The sequence below is a fragment of the Xyrauchen texanus genome, chromosome 26 (genome assembly GCF_025860055.1).
Source record: "Xyrauchen texanus isolate HMW12.3.18 chromosome 26, RBS_HiC_50CHRs, whole genome shotgun sequence".
NCBI lineage: Eukaryota > Metazoa > Chordata > Actinopteri > Cypriniformes > Catostomidae > Xyrauchen > Xyrauchen texanus.
Genome location: NC_068301.1, coordinates 2,275,582 through 2,297,111, shown reverse-complemented (window position 1 = coordinate 2,297,111; position 21,530 = coordinate 2,275,582). Strand labels below are relative to the sequence as shown.

General features: G+C 40.2%; 2 protein-coding genes across 4 annotated transcripts in view; both read right to left on the bottom strand.

The window, feature by feature from the left end:
• Window positions 1-1,417: 1,417 nt before the first annotated feature.
• On the bottom strand, window positions 1,418-14,131 carry LOC127620310 (E3 ubiquitin-protein ligase RNF5-like). The gene is made up of 6 exons (XM_052093501.1): window positions 13,877-14,131; window positions 8,826-8,844; window positions 7,155-7,267; window positions 5,155-5,209; window positions 4,976-5,087; window positions 1,418-2,481 (listed from the first exon to the last, which is right to left on the bottom strand). Exons 1-6 carry the CDS (start codon window positions 14,077-14,079, stop codon window positions 2,363-2,365), a joined length of 621 nt encoding a protein of 206 aa, XP_051949461.1. The 5' UTR covers window positions 14,080-14,131; the 3' UTR covers window positions 1,418-2,362.
• A 4,286-nt stretch (window positions 14,132-18,417) lies between these two features.
• LOC127620291 (RNA-binding motif, single-stranded-interacting protein 3-like) overlaps window positions 18,418-21,530 on the bottom strand; it is a 100,875-nt gene continuing 97,762 nt past the window's right edge. For 2 of the 3 annotated variants that reach the window (XM_052093478.1, XM_052093480.1), the window contains exons 12-14: window positions 20,911-20,994; window positions 19,698-19,807; window positions 18,418-19,611 (exon numbers count right to left, since the gene is read on the bottom strand). In XM_052093478.1, coding sequence (XP_051949438.1) covers window positions 19,596-19,611; window positions 19,698-19,807; window positions 20,911-20,994 — 210 coding nt within the window. In that variant the 3' untranslated portion in view covers window positions 18,418-19,595. Of the gene's footprint in view, window positions 19,616-19,697; window positions 19,808-20,910; window positions 20,995-21,530 lie in introns of all 3 variants that reach the window. The other variant, XM_052093479.1, reaches the window with a different exon arrangement.

Below are 21,530 nucleotides of genomic sequence, written 5' to 3'. Positions count from 1 at the left end.
GATTTCAGGGCAGGAAATGTGCCTAATTGTCATGAAAATAATGTCATAATGCAAAAAAAAAAAAAAAATTGTACGTTGTAAAAATCAGCTTCGTTTTCCTAAAGCAAAATAAAAGTCTTTATTTTGATTTTGAGGTGAAATACAGTATGAGCTTGACAGGTTTCATAAGATATTTCACCTTCGTTTTCCCTAAATATTCATTAAACGATTAGATCACCCAAAAATGTAAATTCAGTCATTATTTACTCACCGCTGTGTTGTTATAATCCTATATGACTTTCTGTCTTGTTCTGAACACAAAGGGGGAAACTGTGAGTAAATGTTGTGCTCAGTGATGTCATACAATGGCAGTTTATGGTGACACCTCTTTAAGCTTCAAAAGAACACTAAAGTATAATTCAGAAGTCTAATTAATTATTCATGAGCTCATGATTGTTATGAAAACACCCGATAAGATTGATGAGAAACAAACTGAAATATAATGTATTATGAACGCATCTGTGTGTGTTCATGATAGGACATGAGAGCAACAGTTCACGCAGCCCCTCACGACATTGGGGCGTTCAAGCGAAAACTCGTTTGTTTATCTAAAAACAGTGATAGTGACCGAACACAACACAACTGCACACAAGATCAGAGAACAGAACTTACTGAACATGTCTGAAGAGTTTGTAGTCCAAGAATTGATGCATTTCTATGCCCAGCCTTATTTAGTTTTTTTTTAATTTTTGGACCAGTGCCAGTTCACAGCAGATGGAGTTACCCGCGTGATACCAAAAATAGAAAACATTCTATAGAATGTACCATCGCTCGTCACGGCTGGTTAGGACGAAAACTCTGATTACTATAGAAAATATACATTTTAGGTTAGGACACGCTGTGACTGTGGCGTCCTGTAGCTCCTCTGTGTTTCTGTTTGATTTCCAAATACACTGTTCATAATAAGGCTGGACATAGAAATGCATCAATTCTTGGACTACAATCTCTTCAGACATGTTTAGTAAGTTCTGTTCTCTGTTTTGTGTGCAGTTGTGTTGTGTTCGGTCACTATCACTGTTTTTAGATAAACACAACGTTTTTTCTTGAACGCCCCAATGTCGTGAGGGCTGCGTGAACTGTTGCTCTCGTGTCATATCATGAACACACACAGGAGATCAACGGTCAGTGACATTTACACTAAATAATACATTAGATTTCATTTTCTCATCAAATCTTATCGTATACTTTCATAACAATCACGAGCTCATGAATAATTAATTAGACTTCTGAATTATACTTTAGTGTTCTTTTGATGTTTGAAGAGGTGTCACCATAAACTGCCATTGTATGACATCACTGAGCACAACATTTATGCACAATTTCTCCCTTTGTGTTCAGAACAAGACAGAAAGTCACACAGGGTTAGAACAACACAGCGGTGAGTAAATAATGACTGAATTTACATTTTTGATTGAACAGCCCCTTTAAGAATAAACGTCTTCAATTCTTACCAAACAAAAATACATAAACATATTTAAGAAACAATTTCTTGACAAGCAGAATATTAAGATATTTGTGGAGTTTATGCTTAAAACATGAAAAATAAACCTGTTTTCCCTTTGAAGACTAAATGTGGTAATATTTCTCTGATAAAAAGACAAACTTTTGTCATTTTGCATCTAAAGTAAATGTCTCTTGTTTTAAGAATGTTCTAGAGTTATTTTATATATTTTCTAGCTCAAGAAAAAAAGTTAAAAACATTTTGTATTCCCATTAATATGACGCAAAACTCTCCAAAGCACTTTCTTGTTTTATCTTGATGTTTGTGAATACGACACTAAAAGAGTTAACGACATATAACAATTATAATAATGAATAATAAGAGCAAAGTCCCTCAGAGCGTGAGTAAATAACCGTTATCGAACACTAGTCCCATTGAGGAAAGCACAGTGCAATGGCCCGAACACGTTTCAGTAAGACCTCATGAATCACATTCTGTCTTTGGCATGAAAACAGTTCGCTAAAGAGAGAGCAGAGAATGTTTAAGAAGATTTGTTTTATTTACTCACCTTCATGTCATGACGGCTGACCAATAGAAGTAAAGCATGATGAGTAAATAATGACAGACCTCATATGTGTCCTCATGTAGTGTTTCATTTATTGACAGCAGTCATTAATACTGTCTCTCTCTAATCTGCAACACTGATACCAGCATCAGTTCAGCCCGTGTGTGTGTGTGTGTGTGCGTGTGTACATGTGCAGACAGACAGATAAAGATGCTGAGTGAATATATCTTACACTGAAAGCACATTTGACTTCTGCTTCAATCAAACAAGGGTCCACTTGTGTGTGTGTGTGTGTGTGTGTGTGTGTGTCCATCATCTCACACACTCAACATCCAGAAAAAGAAGAAGATGGCGAGGAAGAGGAAGAGCGAGTCCTGCCAGTTGTTTGCATTGTTTGCGTTTCCGTTGCCTTGGTGATCTGCCACATAATGGGGATCTACAGAAATAAGAATAATGCAGAAATCATCAATCAAAATGATTTACAGTCAAATCTTTATGTTTATTGCATGGCTTGAATATCATATATAACTAGATAGGTACATTTACTGTAGAAAATGTGAGTGGTGCTTGCCGTGACAAAACTCGTCAAATAGCATTTTATAACTTGTTGCTAAGCACTAAAATAATGGTCATAGAATGTTGCTAGCATTTGTTTTTCATGATGGTAGCATGTAGGTGTTATGTTTGAGTTAGCATGATGCTAGCACGTTTTCAGGATGTTTTAGCACTTCGATAGGCAATGCTAGCATGATGTTAGCACATTTTTAGCATGTTTTAGCACTTTGCTATGCTTCGCTAGCATGTGGTAGCCTGTTGCTAGCACGTTTTTAGCATGTTTTACCACTTCGCTAGGCGATGTTAACATGTGTTAGCATGATGCTAGCAATTTTTTAGCATGTTTTAGCTCTTTGCTAGGCAATGCTAGCATGTGTTAGCATGATGCTAGCGTGTTTTTAGCATGTTTTAGCACTTCGCGGTTGTGTCTCCGTCTTCTGATTGGCATCGCCAGCAGGTGGGCATGTCTTTAAGACAAAGCTTATATAATCCAGAGCCATATATAGAGAGAGTTGCGACAACTCCATTGACTCCAACGGAACGTTTTTTTTTTTTACAGCAATGGCGGCTCGTGGAGCCTCTCAATACTTCCCGGAAGTAGCAGCAAACACACGCCGCACCGTAGAGATGCAGCAGAACAAACCGTTTGCGCCGCACTTTTAAAAGGTGAGACGTTTAAAGAATAATATTATCTTATTCTGTATATTATCAGTACATCTAAATAAAAATAACTTGTAAATTAAAACCTTATAGTTGAGTATTACTCATTAAATTAGGAGATAAGGGATGTTATCGGATAACTAACAGATTAGGCAAGGATTGGAGCTGGATAAAGTTAGTAACGATCACCCTATTAATTGTAAAATCTGAATTTTCAGCCTCATTACTTTTGAACGGCAGTTTATATACGAGTATGATTAAGTTGTTTTAAAGCTGAATATATTGTGTATATGAATAAGTATTGTAAGAATTATACATTTATAATACATAAATAATTATATTACTATATATAGAATTGTAAACAATAAGCTTCATTTCACTATATTTGACATTTACGTAACTGCTGCTAATAGTTAATAGTTCATTGACCCATTGTGCGGTGCGAGCTGGACATCACCTGTCACCAGCCTGTCTCTGTACTATCTGAAAAGTCATAAATATGACATTAGTGACCATGAGATTAGTGAAAACAATGAACATGAGGTAACATAAAAACGCAACAGAAACCCTAGCCTGAAATAAGTTGAGGCAAATAACGGTAATCCTCAAATATTAGCTGATTTGATCTTTAAAAGAACAACATCGCTGTAACAACATACTCAAGCTACATACATATGTCGATGTGTTACATAAATATATAAAATAAATGCATTTATTAACTACTACTTACCAGAAATCGCAGTTCTGTCACTCTAGCAGTTTGAAATGCCCGCCAAAGCACTTCCTGGAACTATCTGAAGTCTACGTGAATCACGTGACGATCAAGCATTTATAACTTCCGTTGTCGCAACTGTCTCTCTATATGGCTCTGATATAATCTAGAGGGGGTCCAATAGAATCAATGTAAAATCTTAAATTGCATCAGACGCACCCTTGCGTCTCTAGATGCAGACTTGATGATTTTTTGAATCCTATCCCACACTCCCTCCTCAGCTCTGCAGGTGTTTTTAAAGATTTCCTATTTCAGTGACATACCCAAAATTAAAGGCTTATAACTCGACCAAAAAAAAAAAAAAAAAAAGGAGGGTCAAGTGTTTGGTATAATTTTAGAGAAAAGTTTTCAATTTTTTTAATGATATAGTTTGATGCATTCTGAGACTCAGCCTGAGAAACTGCTGAAAAACAATAAAAACTCGATTCTGTGTCATTTGAGTCATCATTGAGTCTGTGTCGTGTGTTTGGCGCCATCTCCTGGTGGTCATATGTAACATTGTGCTTCATGTGGATTATCTAATGATCTATACATCTGATTATCTAGTGTGTGGACTCGTTTGAAAGATAATCACAGACTCTAAATAATGGTAAAATTTTTAATGAATGGTTCTTTTTAATACATTTGCAAATTATACAAATATTTGGTATTTGTTTTGTCATTATGGTCATTAAGGAGTTCAGATTGATGTGAATTTTTTTTTTTTTTTTTTTTTTAAATAATTTTAGTATATTCTGCAACATAACAAAATGTGGAAAAATGAAGGGGTCTGAATACTTTCTGAATGCACTGTATATATATATATATATATGTGTGTGCTTTAGATAGTCTATAGCGGGTCTGCAACCTTTCTGGTCAATGGCTGTGCTGATTATACTGGTCTATACAATACAGACTTTGTGTGAATGTTGAGGGGATTTTGCAGTGGTGTTGGAGTACTAACCTGCTCTGTGAAACGGGTCGTTGGTATTAAAGACAGTGGTGAAAAAGCCAAACGGAAAAGCACCGATTCCAAACGACATGTGAAACCCTGTGTCACCAAAACCCTGAAACACCTGCGGAGAGAGAGAGACATTCATAATCAGAGTCATAGAGATGTATTTTCATGTGTTGATAACTCACCCCTCTGCTCTCCGGCTCTGTCCGTTGACCCTGAGGTCGTGGTGGTGTTTTCAATCTGTAACACACATACACACACACACACACACACACACACACACACACACACACACACACACACACACACACACACACACACACACGAATATTAGCCATTTTTTTCAAAGTACAGAACTGACTAAAAACTTGTCTGGGACAAGCGCAATTTTGAGCGGGCCAGTAATAAACCTCAATAACGAATGTTAGTTTGCAGTTTGAATAATTCCCACGTTTCACTTTTAAAATTCCCTCTCGCCCTCACTCATGATGTAGCGTTCAGCAGCTTGTGAGCGCGTGCAGTGGGGAAGTGCATATCTACTGAACTTTAGATTTGACACATATAAAGTTATAAACCTGTGAACTGGACATGTGAATGATGTTGCACCACGTCTCTATAAGCGAGCGATGCGATACAACTATTGCTCATGTTTATAATCAACAAAGCGGTCTTCATCACGAGCGTGCAGCGGTGGAGAGATCTCATTGTGTCTCGTCACATTGTGGTGTTCCCTCATAATACAGCAATTCCCACTACTTAGTAGGTCCTCGTGGTGGCGCAGTTGCTCACCTCAATTCGGGTGGTGGAGGACGAGTCTCAGTTGCCTCCACTTCTGAGACCGTCAATCGGCGCATCTGATCACGTGACTCGTTGTGCATGACACCGCGGAGACTCACAGCATGTGGAGGCTCATGCTACTCTCCACGATCCACACACAACTCACCACACGCCCCATTGAGAGAACCACTAATCACCACCACGAGGAGGTTACCCCATGTTACTCTACCCTCCTTAGCAACCGGGCCAATTTGGTTGCTTAGGAGACCTGGCTGGAGTCACTCAGCACGCCCTGGATTCAAACTCACGACTCCAGCGGTGATAGTCAGCGTAAATACTCGCTGAGATACCCAGCGCCCCATATGCATATCAGTTCTGAATATACAGCATAAATGATTTAGTAAGTGAGTTTATCTGGTAATATTTTAATGCATTTTGTCAATGTTAAACAAACGTTTGTGGCAGGGCGGAGGGCGGGTCGTGATTCTACACACCCGGTCCCTTATCAGGCTAATCAAGCCTCCGAGAGGGATAAAGGCCGATGGCAGACGGTGGTGCGACGAGAGAGATAGTTTACGGACATGTCCGTCATGCGGGTGTGTTTGTCTTTTGTTTAAGTTATCATTAAAATATTATTTACATTGTCAAGCCAGTTCTCGCCTTCCCTTCCCATTGAACTATGTTACACTGGTGCCGAAACCCGGGAATTAGGAGGAATGCCTGTACTCGACACTGCTGTCCACCCGGGGAAGTGCCGCTGCCTTCCGCCGGACCGCCCGGACGCGGTGAATGGCCGCCGTCCGCGAGGCGAGTGGGGACTGGACTCCCTGACAGCCTGGAACGATGGAGCCGCTGCCAGGGGTGGAGGAGAACCCTGCGATCCCCCAGAAACGCGAAGGGGTCGACAGAAGACCGCCATCCGCGAGGGGAGGAGGGAAGTGACTCCCCGACCGCCTGGAGCGGTAGTGCCGCTGCCAGGGGCGGAGGAGTGTCCCCAGCAGTCGCCGTGAACGCGGAGGGGCGTTCTTTCCGCCGGGGGTCGCGAGTCTGACTCCGGTCCGCCCGGGGAGGAGCGTCTGTCGTCCGCCTGAGAGGGTGGAGGAGTGATCGAGGACCATGCGACGGTGTATCGGAGAACCGGCAAGTTATTTTAGTAACTAACATTAAGATTAATGCTGTCAAATATTGTTCATTGTTAGCTCATGATAGCTGATGCATTATCTAATGTTAATGTATGGAACCTTAAATACTCACCTTCATGCTGTTCTAAAGTAACAAGTAACTTGTTTACTCAGACAAACACATGCCAATGCTTAATGTCGAGCCCTGTACACTACAGTTTGAAGTGTTTTTTGATGCATACTGTTGACATAAGTAGTTAGCATTACGCTAGTATTCCCTCCTGTACCTGGGATCCTCTTGGCTGGTGCTTCCGCGGCCGTACAGTGGAATGACTTTATCTCTGCTGATTCCTGCTTTACACACGGGACACTGCTGTCTGCTGGGCCGCGTCTCCAACCACTGAAACACACAAATGCAAACATCTCACCATCTACAGCACTGTGACATCAGGAGCGTCACATGACATCATACGATCAGACTGATATTGGCAGCGGATATTTCACTTCATTTCTACTGTAGATTATAATGTGACCTGATTTTACATGTTGTTTCATTGAGAATAGAGACAGAACCGTTTGTTTATTATTATACTGTATCTAACGATTAAACTAATCGATTAATCTAACGATTATTAGAATGATTATTCGGCGATTATTGCAACGATTAGTCGTTAGCTCTTAACCGATTATTCAACTTATGCCAGACTTTTTTTTCCACAGTTGTATTAAACGGGTTTACTAACAATAAAGAGGACAAAATCATCTATTAAAAATACATTTAAATAACATTCACTGAATTTAAGGATAAAAATACCTTTTATAAGTTTAATTCTGTAAAGAAATTCACTGCAAATCATTACATTGTTATCAAGTGTTTTTCTCTTGTTTTCCATTTAAAAATTTCTAAAAATCCTTAAAACAAGAAACATTTACTTGAGAAGCAACAAATGAGATATTTAGACTCGCTTTAAGAGAATGTGTCTTAAATATACAGTAAGTTTATTTTGTATATACGTGTATTTGTTTCACTTGTTTATACATCCGTGAGTGCATTAAAGACAAAATACACTTATATTCAAGATCTATTCTCTAAAAATAGAGAATATATGTATAATGCGGTGTATAATGGGGGCGAAGACTTCCTCTCTCACCTTTCTGTTCACTTCAATCCATCTTTAACTCACTAAATAAACAAACTCTCTCTTATTAATAAAGCTGCGTATTCACAATTTTCTTCAAGATAAAAAATGCACAGTGACACGAATAAGTCACGAGCAATCACGTTATAGTCCAGCTGCATTAAGCGTGTGTGCATCAGCCGGTGCAGTTTCAATCTCTCCCCCTCAGATCGGGACATTCACAACTCATAAAAGAGGCGCCGACCGCACAGAGAAATGACAGAGTCGGAGTTTGTAGTTATTTACATGATCTGTTTCTGTATTATTTGAACTTTAATAAAGTTATAACGCATTAAATATAAACTGCATTAAAGATGTAATGCCGGGGTGTTTCCTTTAAAGAGCTCCGACTCCACTTATTCCACAACGAGAGCGCTTCTGTATTTACTTATTTTTTATTGTATAACTCCCTCATAAGTTTAGAGTTCATCTGTGATCTGTGTAGTTCTTCCTCTCCTCAGTTCTGCTCTCACACACCATCATTACAGTTTAATGTGATCTCATGTTACATTAAATGACATCAAACGACTATTCGACAATGACAATGATGTTGTCGACGAATCGTTTCAGCCCTAATGTACACACACTGCTGGATGTTGTTAGTAGACAAATAAAATAAAAAAACAGTGAGTCAAAAATGTTTTAACAAGATTTTACTTTCTAGACATCAACAGTGCTGAAAGTGCCTGAAGTTAAAGAAACATCCATACACAAACTGAAAAGACCAGAATCACAAAAACATACAAGAAAATAACAGACCAGAAATAAAAATGGACTCACCTGATGAAGACATGGCCAACTGAATGGAGGGAGAGAGAGAGAGAGAGAGGGAGTGAGAGAGAGAAAGAGAGAGAGAGGGAGAGAGAGAGTTAGCATGCTAATCTTAAGCTAAATGAAAACACAAAGTACAGTCACTTCTCACTCAAAAATGAACTCTTTGGCCAAACTTGATCCAATCATGGAAAATGGATCCACACGTTTTCTTAGATGAAGATTTCGTCACTTACAAATTGCTACATAAGGGTTACAACTATCAAAAGGATTTCAGTTGATATTATTTTTGAGGTACAGTGGCTAGGAAAAGTATGTGAACCCTTTGGAATCAGCTAGTTTTCTGCATTAATTGGTCAGATATTATGATCTCATCTTCATCAAAGTCACAAATATAAACAAACACAATGTGCTGAAGATAACAACACGCAAACGATTATAATCATTCATGTCTTTACTGAACACCTCCCATTAAACATTCACAGTGCTGTGGAAAAGTATGTGAACCCCATAGGCTAAGGATGACCAAAAAAAGCTAATTAGAGTCAGGAGTTGGTAAACGTGGCATCCAATTAATGAAACGAGATCGGAGGTGCGGGTTAGAGCTACTTTGACTTATAAAAAGCACTCAAACATTTTGAGTTTGCTATTCACAAGAAGCATCTGCTGACGTTAAACCATGTCTCGCTAAAAAGAGATCTCAGAAGAGCTTAGATATTCATCTGTCCACAGTTAGACAAACTGTCTATAAATGGAGATGATTTAGTACTATAGGTACTCTCACTAGAAGTGGCCGTTAGATATTCATCTGTCCACAGTGAGACAAACTGTCTATAAATGGAGATTATTTAGTACTATAGCTACTCTCTCTAGAAGTGGCCGTTAGATATTCATCTGTCCACAGTGAGACAAACGGTCTATAAATGGAGATGATTTAGTACTATAGGTACTCTCACTAGAAGTGTCCGTTAGATATTCATCTGTTCACAGTGAGACAAACTGTCAATAAATGGAGATGATTAAGTACTATAGGTACTCTCACTAGAAGTGGCCGTTAGATATTCATCTGTCCACAGTTAGACAAACTGTCTATAAATGGAGATGATTTAGTACTATAGGTACTCTCACTAGAAGTGGCCATTAGATATTCATCTGTCCACAGTTACACAAACTGTCTATAAATGGAGATGATTTAGTACTATAGGTACTCTCTCTAGAAGTGGCCGTTAGATATTCATCTGTGCACAGTGAGACAAACTGTCTATAAATGGAGATGATTTAGTACAATAGGTACTCTCACTAGAAGTGGCCGTTAGATATTCATCTGTCCACAGTTAGACACACTGTCTATAAATGCAGATGATTTAGTACTATAGGTACTCTCACTAGAAGTGGCCGTTAGATATTCATCTGTCCACAGTTAGACACACTGTCTATAAATGGAGATGATTTAGTACTATAGGTACTCTCACTAGAAGTGGCCGTTAAATATTCATCTGTCCACAGTTAGACAAACTGTCTTTAAATGGAGATGATTTAGTACTATAGGTACTCTCACTAGAAGTGGCCGTTAGATATTCATCTGTCCACAGTGAGACAAACTGTCTATAAATGGATATGGTTTAGTACTATAGGTACTCTCTCTAGAAGTGGCCGTTAGATATTCATCTGTCCACAGTTAGACACACTGTCTATAAATGGAGATGATTTAGTACTATAGGTACTTTCTCTAGAAGTGTCCGTTAGATATTCATCTGTCCACAGTTAGACACACTGTCTATAAATGCAGATGATTTAGTACTATAGGTACTCTCACTAGAAGTGGCCGTTAGATATTCATCTGTCCACAGTTAGACACACTGTCTATAAATGGAGATGATTTAGTACTATAGGTACTCTCACTAGAAGTGGCCGTTAGATATTCATCTGTCCACAGTTAGACAAACTGTCTTTAAATGGAGATGATTTAGTACTATAGGTACTCTCTCTAGAAGTGGCCGTTAGAAATTCATCTGTGCACAGTTAGACAAACTGTCTATAAATGGAGATGATTTAGTACTATATGTACTCTCACTAGAAGTGGCCGTTAGATATTCATCTGTCCACAGTTAGACAAACTGTCTATAAATGGAGATGGTTTAGTACTATAGGTACTCTCTCTAGAAGTGGCCGTTAGATATTCATCTGTCCACAGTGAGACAAACTGTCTATAAATGGAGATGGTTTAGTACTATAGGTACTCTCTCTAGAAGTGGCCGTTAGATATTCATCTGTCCACAGTGAGACAAACTGTCTATAAATGGAGATGATTTAGTACTATAGGTACTCTCACTAGAAGTGGCCTTTAGATATTCATCTGTCCACAGTGAGACACACTGTCTATAAATGGAGGTGATTTAGTACTATAGGTACTCTCACTAGAAGTGGCCGTTAGATATTCATCTGTGCACAGTGAGACAAACTGTCTATAAATGGAGATGATTTAGTACTATAGGTACTCTCACTAGAAGTGGCCGTTAGATATTCATCTGTCCACAGTTAGACAAACTGTCTATAAATGGAGGTGATTTAGTACTATAGGTACTCTCTCTAGAAGTGGCCTTTAGATATTCATCTGTCCACAGTGAGACACACTGTCTATAAATGGAGGTGATTTAGTACTATAGGTACTCTCTCTAGAAGTGTCCGTTAGATATTCATCTGTCCACAGTTAGACAAACTGTCTATAAATGGAGATGATTTAGTACTATAGGTACTCTCACTAGAAGTGGCCGTTAGATATTCATCTGTCCACAGTTAGACAAACTGTCTATATATGGAGATGATTTAGTACTATAGGTACTCTCACTAGAAGTGGCCGTCCAGCCAAGATGGCTCAAAGGTCACACCGCATAATGCTCAATGAGGTACAAACGAACCCTAGAGTGACAGATAAAGACTTGAAGGAATCATTGGCACTGGTTAACATCTCTGTTAATGAGTCTACTATACAGAAAACATTAATCAGGTATGGTGTCCATGGCAGGACATCATGAACGAAGCCGCTGCTTTCCAACAAAAACATTTCTGCATGCCTGAAGTTTGCCAAAGACCAACTTGACACTCCACAACACTACTGGGAAATGTTTTGTGGAGTGATGAAATGGTTGAATTGTTTGCACCAGCTGAAGCTCAGTAGAATTAGGGTGACGCAGCAGGACAATGACCCTAAACATGGAAGTTAATCCACAACAGAATGGCTTCAAAAGATCTGAACCCAACAGAATGCTGTGGAGTGACCTTCAGGGTTGGGCTTCAAACTGAACAACATATAAATAAGCTGAATTTGGATTTTATGTTGACTTTAACTCTCATGTGCACATCACAAACAGAGGTGTGTCCCATCAGCAATAGTAAAAAACACGACTCGAGCACCTGTGAATCTCCAAAACAAATAAGATAATGACTAAAATAATGGCGCATAGCAATCTAAACACATGTCACAAGCTGAACAGGATTTCAGATCATATCTTTGTTTATCCTCAAAGGAGAAAGAGTGTGTCAGTGTTTTCTGTCTATCTATTCTTACTCGTTCACTACAATAAGCTTTAAAGCCCTCAATCCTGCTGTAATCTCTCTTTATCCTGATAACCACTCGCTAACAGCACCCCAGAAACATAATATGTTTAATATCAAATCAATATGGCCATGTATTTATTCATTTGTTAAGTAGCTGATCTAATGAGCAAGATAATGTACAATCAGCTGAAATGTTTTGCTATAATGACTAGCTGACTGCAGGTTATGTGAAATTTTGTATCAGTTTATCAAAGCATTAGTTGGATTTAGTAATTACAGACTTAAACTAGTGTTTAACCCTTGTGCATCAATTTAAAAAAAGTTACTCAGAGGTCCATAGAGGACAAAAAATGCATTAAAAAACTGCCATAATAATATAATATATTCATATTATTTTCCACTTTCAATGAGTTACAAAAAAAGAGTTTGAGTGCAAGAGTTTGCGGTCCTTTTCTGCATATTGCGGCGCCGTTTTGTGGTTCATTCTGCATAACGCGGCGGCTCATTTTAGCATTTCCTGGCCGACCCACCGGCCCGCTCGGTTCTCCCTAGGACCAGTTCACCCCTGATCAGCCCCAAAGTGTGTCAGCACACCGGGAAAATGCCCAGTATGCCCCTGTCTGACATCCATACCAACACACACACAATTTCAGCTGCATCATTTATTCAGTTGTCCTGCAGGTCTCTATAATACAGCAAACAGAGAATAGTGGAAAAGCTTGTATTTGCTCCATAGGATAAACATGAGAAAAATGGCGCCATCTGGTGGGAAATATTACAATTTTACATTTTGTAACCAGGGCTCCGGTGTGAAAGCATAATATCATAGACTTCATGATGAATGGGGACATTATTGTCCTGAAGTTCCTGAGTGTAACTATTGTGTGTACACAGTGTGTTATAGATGTATTATAGGAACTGCTGTTGAAATATTAAAATCCTCCCCCAAAAAAAACAAACACCTTCAGCAAACTTTATGACGGTGGCATTAACACAGACAACATGATGGAAAAAAAAAAACAAATGAAAAAGATAAAAATGTCCCGAAGGCCGCACAAGGGTTAAACAGTCTGTTAAAACACAATATCAGTGCATCATGACAACAAGCTAAAGTTTAAAGCAGCAACATTAATGACATCATCAGAGTTTTCCCTGTCAATCAAGTCAAACTGCCACTTGCAAAATTCTACCGAACCGATAGCAAACATTATGCACCATGCTATTAACAAAAGGTCCTTTATAGTGTTTAATAACAGTGGTGGTCACCATTTTACTCTAGTTAATACACTTCAGTAATCATGGGTGAAAACTATGCTTGGTTACTACTCTCTCTCTAATGTCACTCAAGTTAAACTGTCAATCAATCATTTTCTATCACATATTGTGTTTGTGTCACTACAGTAGAGCAGACATGTAATTGTGTTTTTAATGTTCTTCCGGCCTGCTACTACTATTGCGTTTGTAAATGTATTGATAAATGATCGATCGGTTTTTGGTTGTACCAGAAGAGGTGTCCACACAGGCTGATGACCGCGTCTCGGGCGGTGTCCAGGCAGATATTACACTCGAAAGTGGCCCGATCTCTGTCCCGCTCGCCCTCAGCACCCCCTCCGGGCCCCGCTCCGCCTCCGCTGCCCGGGACTCCCGCTCCTCTGGCGGACGCGCCATCACTCGAGCTCCGCTGCTGCTCCGCGGCCTCCTGCATCCTCTCGCGTTCGCTCCTGCTCTGACGTCACCCCCACCGAGCGTGGACACGACTTCAGGTGACGTCAGAAGGAGGGGGGCGGGACGAGAGCAAGTAAACAACTGATTCTTGGCCAAAAAAAAAAAGAATGTTTTTATGTTTTTATAGAATAATTGTTTATTTTTTATTTTTTTGTAAAATCATGAAAAAAATCCGTGTATCATTCGTTCATTTTATATTCAATCAGGAATTAAAAATCGTAAAAACTAAAAACGACTTATTTCATGATTCGTTTGCAAAAAAACAATATAAAAAAACAAAACAAAAACACTGACTTGTTTTTCGTCATTAAGATTTAAAGCTCAATTTAAAAACAGGACACTGGGGATAAAAACAGGCACGGGACACAGTGCGTTTTAAAAATTATATTTCACTAATATATGGCTTGAATATTTGACGCGCACGTATGGGTGTGGCCTGAAACGCCCCTTTCTTCTGATTGGGCAACCTGCACCGTCGTCTTCCTCAATGCTGTGAGACAGAATAAAAGTTCTCTGCATTGTTCAGATGAATTTGTCTCAGTTCATATTAAATTCTTTACCATTTATTATCCAAAACTCAGATTTATCGGATTTATTATTTTTATTTAGAAAGAGATGATGAATATAACCTTACATTCAAAGGTTGTAGTAATTTCCCAGTAGATACTATAGGTGATATGTTTACAGTTGGTCAGAATATCCACTGGGAAGTTACTATAACCCGACTGATCAGCTGCACTGCACCAGTTAAACATGGATAAAACAAGAAGGAGAACTGTGAGAAGACATTTGGCATACAGAGCGAGAGATTAATCTTAATAAATATCTTAATAATGTGTGTGTGTGTGTGTGTGTGTGTTACTGTGTGTGTTTGTGTTAGTGTAAATGTATGTGTTAGTGTATTTGTGTGTTAGTGTGTTTGTGTAAGTGTTAGTGTGTTAATATGTTTGTGTGTGTGTTTGTGTAAATGTGTGTGTTAGTGTGTATGTGTTAGTGTTTTTGTGTTAGTGTATTTGTGTGTTAGTGTGTTTGTGTAAGTGTTAGTGTGTTAGTATGTTTCTGTGTGTTAGTGTAAATGTGTGTGTGTGTGTGTTAGTGTATGTGTTAGTGTTTTTGTGTTAGTGTATTTGTGTGTTTGTGTAAGTGTTAGTGTGTTAGTATGTTTGTGTGTGTTAGTGTAAATGTGTGTGTGTGTGTGTTTGTGTATGTGTTAGTGTTTTTGTGTTAGTGTATTTGTGTGTTTGTGTAAGTGTTAGTGTGTTAGTATGTTTGTGTGTGTTAGTGTAAATGTGTGTGTGTTAGTGTGTGTGTTTGTGTGTGTGTGTTAATGTGTTTGTGTATGTGTTAGTGTGTTTGTGAACGTGTTAGTGTTTGTGTTTAACTACCACTAAACTACGATGTAAAGAACTTATGGAACTTTTCCATGGCACGTTACGGTTTGACTCGCCTCAACTCTACTCGCTTTACTTTTCTGAGCTTGCATTTCCACTGCAGTTTCATGCCTCCTCAGCGTGGGTGGGATTATAGGTTGATCGTCATAGACATAATCTTAAACACGACACAAACTGTCCAAAATAATAACACGACCACTAGCTGTTAGCTACTAGCTCATTGTGCTGCATAAAGCAGTTTTTTGCATGGTGATTTTACACAAGTGTAACAGTTCAACTGGTCTGGTTGCTTTAGAAGCAAGTTTCCAGTAGCTAGTCAACTAAATAAAGTGAAGCTTTCAAGTAGAGTATCGAGTTAACATAACAAAATGTACCATCCTCCATCGTGGCCGAGTCCAACGCACTCTCCCTCCCAGTGCTCTCCGGTTTAGAGAGCGTCCATTTGGTCGAACCACTTCCACATTTCCTTGATGGTTCTGTGGTCACTTTTAAGTGGATGGGTTCTGCAGGATTGGAAGAATGCCCTGGTGGACCCCCTCTTTAAGAAGGGGGACCGCGCAGACTGTTACAACTACAGGGGCCTCTCACTCCTCAGTGTGCCGGGAAAGGTCCTGGCAAGGATTATTCAATATCACCTCGCTAGGCACGCTGAGGAGAGGCTTGCGGAGCCCCAATGCGGTTTCAGGAAAGGGCGCTCCTGCACGGATGCCATATTTTCTGTCCGTCTGCAACAGCAGAGGTGTAGGGAGTTCCAAAAAGACCTACCTCTCTGCTTTATTGACCTGGTCAAGGCCTATGATACCATCAGTAGGCCTGGACTCTGGGCTGTTGTTCGTGCTTTCCGAGTCTTTGACCCTCTTCTCATGATCATTGAGGACCTTCATGATGGTGAGCGGGCCCAGGTAAAACTACATGTCTGGGAGTCAGAGCCATTCCCTGTACATCTTGGGGTGTGACAGGGATGTCCTCTTGCTCCCTCATTATTTAACATCCATTTTGACCGCGTAGTTCTTGAAGCCTTCAATAGCTGTACCGGAGGAATTTCCATCTGGTACAGATACAATGGGAGGCTGATCGATGCCCGGGTGCAGTCAAGGGGTAGCTCCCTATTGCTCAACCATGCCGATGATCTGGTAATTGCTGTTCATTCAGAGGAGGAGTTTGGGGTGCTGCTGCTGAACCTGGAGCTTGCCACTAAGAGGTGGGGCCTTACTATCAGCCCCACAAAAATTAAGCACCTGCCTGGGTATATTGTGCCCCCCCCCCAGCTTCCAGTTGGTGATGGGGCAGTTGTAGAGAGAGTGGAGAGTTTCCCATACCAGGGCAGTGTGTTCAAGACCGGCTCCGGTTTAGCAGCGGATATCTCACTCCGAATCAGTCGAGCGGCATTATCTTTTCATCGGTTGCGTAACTCTGTGTGGAAGCTTCCTGGTCTGTCTCAGCCATGGTCATTCCCTCCCTTCTCTATGCTTGGACCCCATTAATGGAACATCTTCGCTGGTTAGAAACATTTAGGCTGGCCTGCCTAAGATCCATCCTGGGTTTAACCAGGCTGGATTGTGTGAGGAGCTCACAAATCCTTGAAAGATCTGGACAAAGTCCCATCAGCGATCTCAGCGTTCGGAGGATCGACACTCAACATCAAGCGGAACGCCGGGTGGCTCAAGCACAGCAATTTGGCACTGTAGGGGGCACAAGTGTTCCATCAGCAAGTCATCTCAGTCAGTCGACCCGTGGCATCTGGGTCTGCCCCGTGACCTCCTGCCAGCAGGCTTTCGACCCTTCATGGGCCCTCAAGGTGCACATAGCCTGGCACGAGCGTTGTGGGGATGTCACTGCCACTTAGTTGTGAATGGCGGTTGTTGTGTGTGTGTTTATGTGTTAGACACATGCGTGTGCATGTTTATGTGTTTTTATGTGTGTTTGTGTGCATTTATGTGCGTTTGTGCTGCAATAAACGTGGTGAGTTTAGGAGAATCAATGTAAAGAAATTAATATTAACTGAGACGAATTCACCTGAACAATTAAACAGCAGAGAACCTTTAGTCATTGAGACGACGGTCACAGACGACGGTGCAGGTTGACCAATCAGAAGAAAGGGCCGTTTCAGGTCTAAGCATGTGTGCAAATCAAATATTCAAGCCATATATTAGTGAAATAAAATAATGACACCCTGGAGATCAATGGTTGGACAAGTGTTTAACTTAATAACACATTAGATTTCAGTTTGTTTCTCACCAAATCTTATCGTATGAGCCTCATGAATAATTAATTAGACTTCTGAATTATGCTTTAGTGTTCTTTTGAAGTTTGAAGAGGTGTCACCATAAACTGCCATTGTGACATCACTGAGCACAACATTTATTCACAGTTTCTCCCTTTGTGTTCAGAACAAGACAGAAAGTCATATAGAGTTATAATAACAACACACCTATATGATAGGTGAACTATCCCTTTAACGATTCTTTTAGTTTGTCTGAGCAAGATTATACATTGAAATAAGAAATGCAATTCTTATTGGATTTAGTGCCCACTGCAGCCTGTTACCAAATGAGATGATTAACAGATTTATACAGATCGTCCAAAAGGTGTTTATTTTATTCATTCATTTAAATTAATTTTTGTAAAATACAACTAATTACAACAAACCTCAATGTACTGTCAACAAACATCCATTATTTCTCTTGTTTTAAATACACATAACACAGTAAATGTTTGTGGAGCGGAGGGGGGGGCGGGGCTAGGCTGGAATGTCACACGCCCGGTCCCCAATCGGCCTGATGGGGCGCGTGAGGGATAAAGGCGGCCGGTGACGACGGTTCGAGAGAGAGAGAGAATTACGGGCATGTCCGTAAACTATCTCTCTCTCGAACCGTCGCCATCGGCCGCCTTTATCCCTCGCGCGCCCCACCCCCCCTCCACTCCACAATGTTCTTGGTTCATTTCGAGACATGACTCGAGGGGACTGTAGGACAATATAGTTGTACAGAAGGACAGCCAGGTCTCCTAAGCAACCAAATTGGGCCGGTTGCTAGGGAGAGTAGAGTCACATGGGGTAACCTCCTCGTGGTCATGATTAGTGGTTCTCTCAATGGGGCGTGTGGTGAGTTGTGTGTGGATCATGGAGAGTAGCATGAGCCTCCACATGCTGTGAGTCTCCTTAGCAACCAAATTGGCCCGGTTGCTAGGGAAGGTAGAGTCACATGGGGTAACCTCTTCGTGGTGGTGATTAGTGGTTCTCTCAATGGGGCGTGTGGTGAGTTGTGTGTGGATCGTGGAGAGTAGCATGAACCTCCACATGCTGTGAGTCCCCGCAGTGTCACGCACAACGAGTCACGTGATCAGATGCGCGGATTGACGGTCTCAGAAGCGACGGCATCTGAGACTCGTCCTCCGCCACCCGGATTGAGGCGAGTAACAGCGCCACCACGAGGACCTGCTAAGTCGTGGGAATTGGGCGTTCCAAATTGGGAGAAAAATACAAAATGTATCAAGCAAAGCAACATGTTAAACTTAACTATACTAAAAATACTAAAAATAATCGAAAAACTAAAATGAACAAATAAAATACACTGTAGACAGGCATGTTGCAGCAAACTGCTGTACTTCCCTCAATATGAAAAAAAGATTGTTAAAAGTAAAGATAAAATCGGTGACAGGAAAATTATTATTAAAAATCGGATAGATTTGCCTTGAAACAAGGGCGTCAGTCGTCATGATTTATACATGATTTCATATATATATGAAAAGGCTAAATTCAACACAAAATTGTATTATAAATTCATACAAAATGAATACATGACAAAAATAAATAAATAAACGACATAAAGATTAGATTGCTTAACATCCGATCACTTTTCATAGTTATTTCTGATGACGTTTTTGAAGAAAGCATCAGTCCAGCAGACATAAATCACAAATAAACCTCATCACCTTTACTGTCGACGCAGCTAATGCTTCAGTCTGTTTAGTCCAGGTTGGAAATTACTTTCCAAATTCTACTTTCTTCTATTTCTGGTGCTGAAGTCACCTTGAAGTTCATTCTTTGCCCACGTGTTCAGTGCCGAGCGTCTCGTTTCTATCAGAAGGCAACGGTTACTCACGTTCATCCCCTCAAGATGCTATCTGACAACAACACAAGAGAATTAACTGGGAGACGGACAAACAAACGATAAAATCACAACATGCTTAAAGGTGTAGTGCACACTTGGTGTGGTAGGAACAGGGTTGAATATGGTCACTTGTTTCCATGGTGATCTGTTGTGGTTGTGGTGTGAGGTCGTCCTGTGAGGAGGGAGATGCTTCGGTTGCTACAGCCTGAGAACAGGAAGTGACATCATCATAATTCCATGCCAAATCAAACACATTTCAGAAATGTCCCAGACTGAAATGTGTTAGGCAGAAAGATAAACATAAATGTTGATAAAGGCCAAAATATTAAATGCAATGGAGTAATCCATTATTCTGTAGAGGGGTCAAAATTACAGTTTTCGACTATGATTTTGGAGCAAAACTGCAGGTCAAAACAATAACCTCAGAAAAGTGTCAGTGTCTTTATTTTATTGTTACACAGAGATCAGTAGATCTATTACTAAAATCAGCTGACTTCAGCTCCAGCTGTTGCATTATATGGCAATGGTGTGAGTCCAAAAATGGGAAAAAACACTTTTTTTGTGTTGTTTTACGAAGTTGGAGTATCTATAACTTCAGAAGTATTAAAGCTATCTTAATATCCTTTTAGACTCTGATTCAAAATAAACGTTCCTTTTCATATCTTAAATTGGTAAGCCCTATATGGTTAAATCCCAGAGATATGAGGCTCTCAATGTGGCTCCATCTGTCAATTTTACACAATTTTCAATGGTTGAAAACCAAATGTGGGTCACATGGTAAAGTTTGTTTTTCTTATCCAACTAAAAAAAAAGGTCTGAAATACAAATAATGTTGAAACTACAGTAGAAATGTATATTTATTTATTTACATATAAATATAATGTCAAAATTAAGTGTTTCAAGAGCCAGGAATTTGACTTGGAAATACACTATTAGAGAAAGTCTACATGAAAACATGTCAAATAAACATGACAACTTTTACCATAAAAACACTGTTTTTGCTCAAGTGAATGTTTCCAGACGAGTCCAGGTACAGCACACTCTTAAGCAATACGACCAGTTGATGCTTTTGCCAAAAAGGGCGATTAGTGTCTTAATATAAAAGGCGGGACTTCCCTTCATATACTTGCCAAATTGAGTGTTGCAATTTCTCCCATTCGTTTTCTACAAATGGCCCATCTCCTCCTCAAACAGTGTGAACATGACAAACTCAGAGGTGTCTTGAGATATTTCATCTAACAGCTCAGATTGTACAGCTCTAATTTCTGCACATGTAAACATGTTAGCGTGCATGTGAGTGCTGTTTACCTCCACTGGTAGTGTAGATGGAGGCACAGGTGTTAACTGATGGATGAATGTTCCCTGCATATGAGCCACTGGAGCTGTAATGTACTGAAACACACAGATCAGAACTGAATAAATCACATGTGTAATTCTCATGCTGTTCTACAGAGGGCATCAGAGTTATCAACGGAGCATCCATGGAGAGAACGAGGCTGAAGTGTAATGAGTGTGTTTGTGTGTAATGGATGGTTCAGTTCTCTCATAGAGAAGGGTCACGGGTGATTAACTTCCTGTACTGGAGCGCAGCGTAAACAACAGCACTGCCACAACACGGACGATTGACTGCATGCATTTAGCACAGGCCCGGCTCCACATGGGCCTAGCCCACCTTGCCCACCTACACCCACCCCTCCAACTGTTCGGCCCACACGGAGGGCTGGAGCAAGGCCTGAATTAGCATCTTTTTCAAATAAAGGCCGACCTTTTCGCCACAGCAAAATGTTGAATATGCCTTTGGGTCATATGTCCAGGTTGTATCCACTCCGCTTGTGTTCGTGCCGTTCTAAACTAAAGTGTAAGAGCAGTGCAGATGTGTTAAGAGCTCTGGTTTGTCATTTTTGCATTACATATGTTAGCCAGCAGGT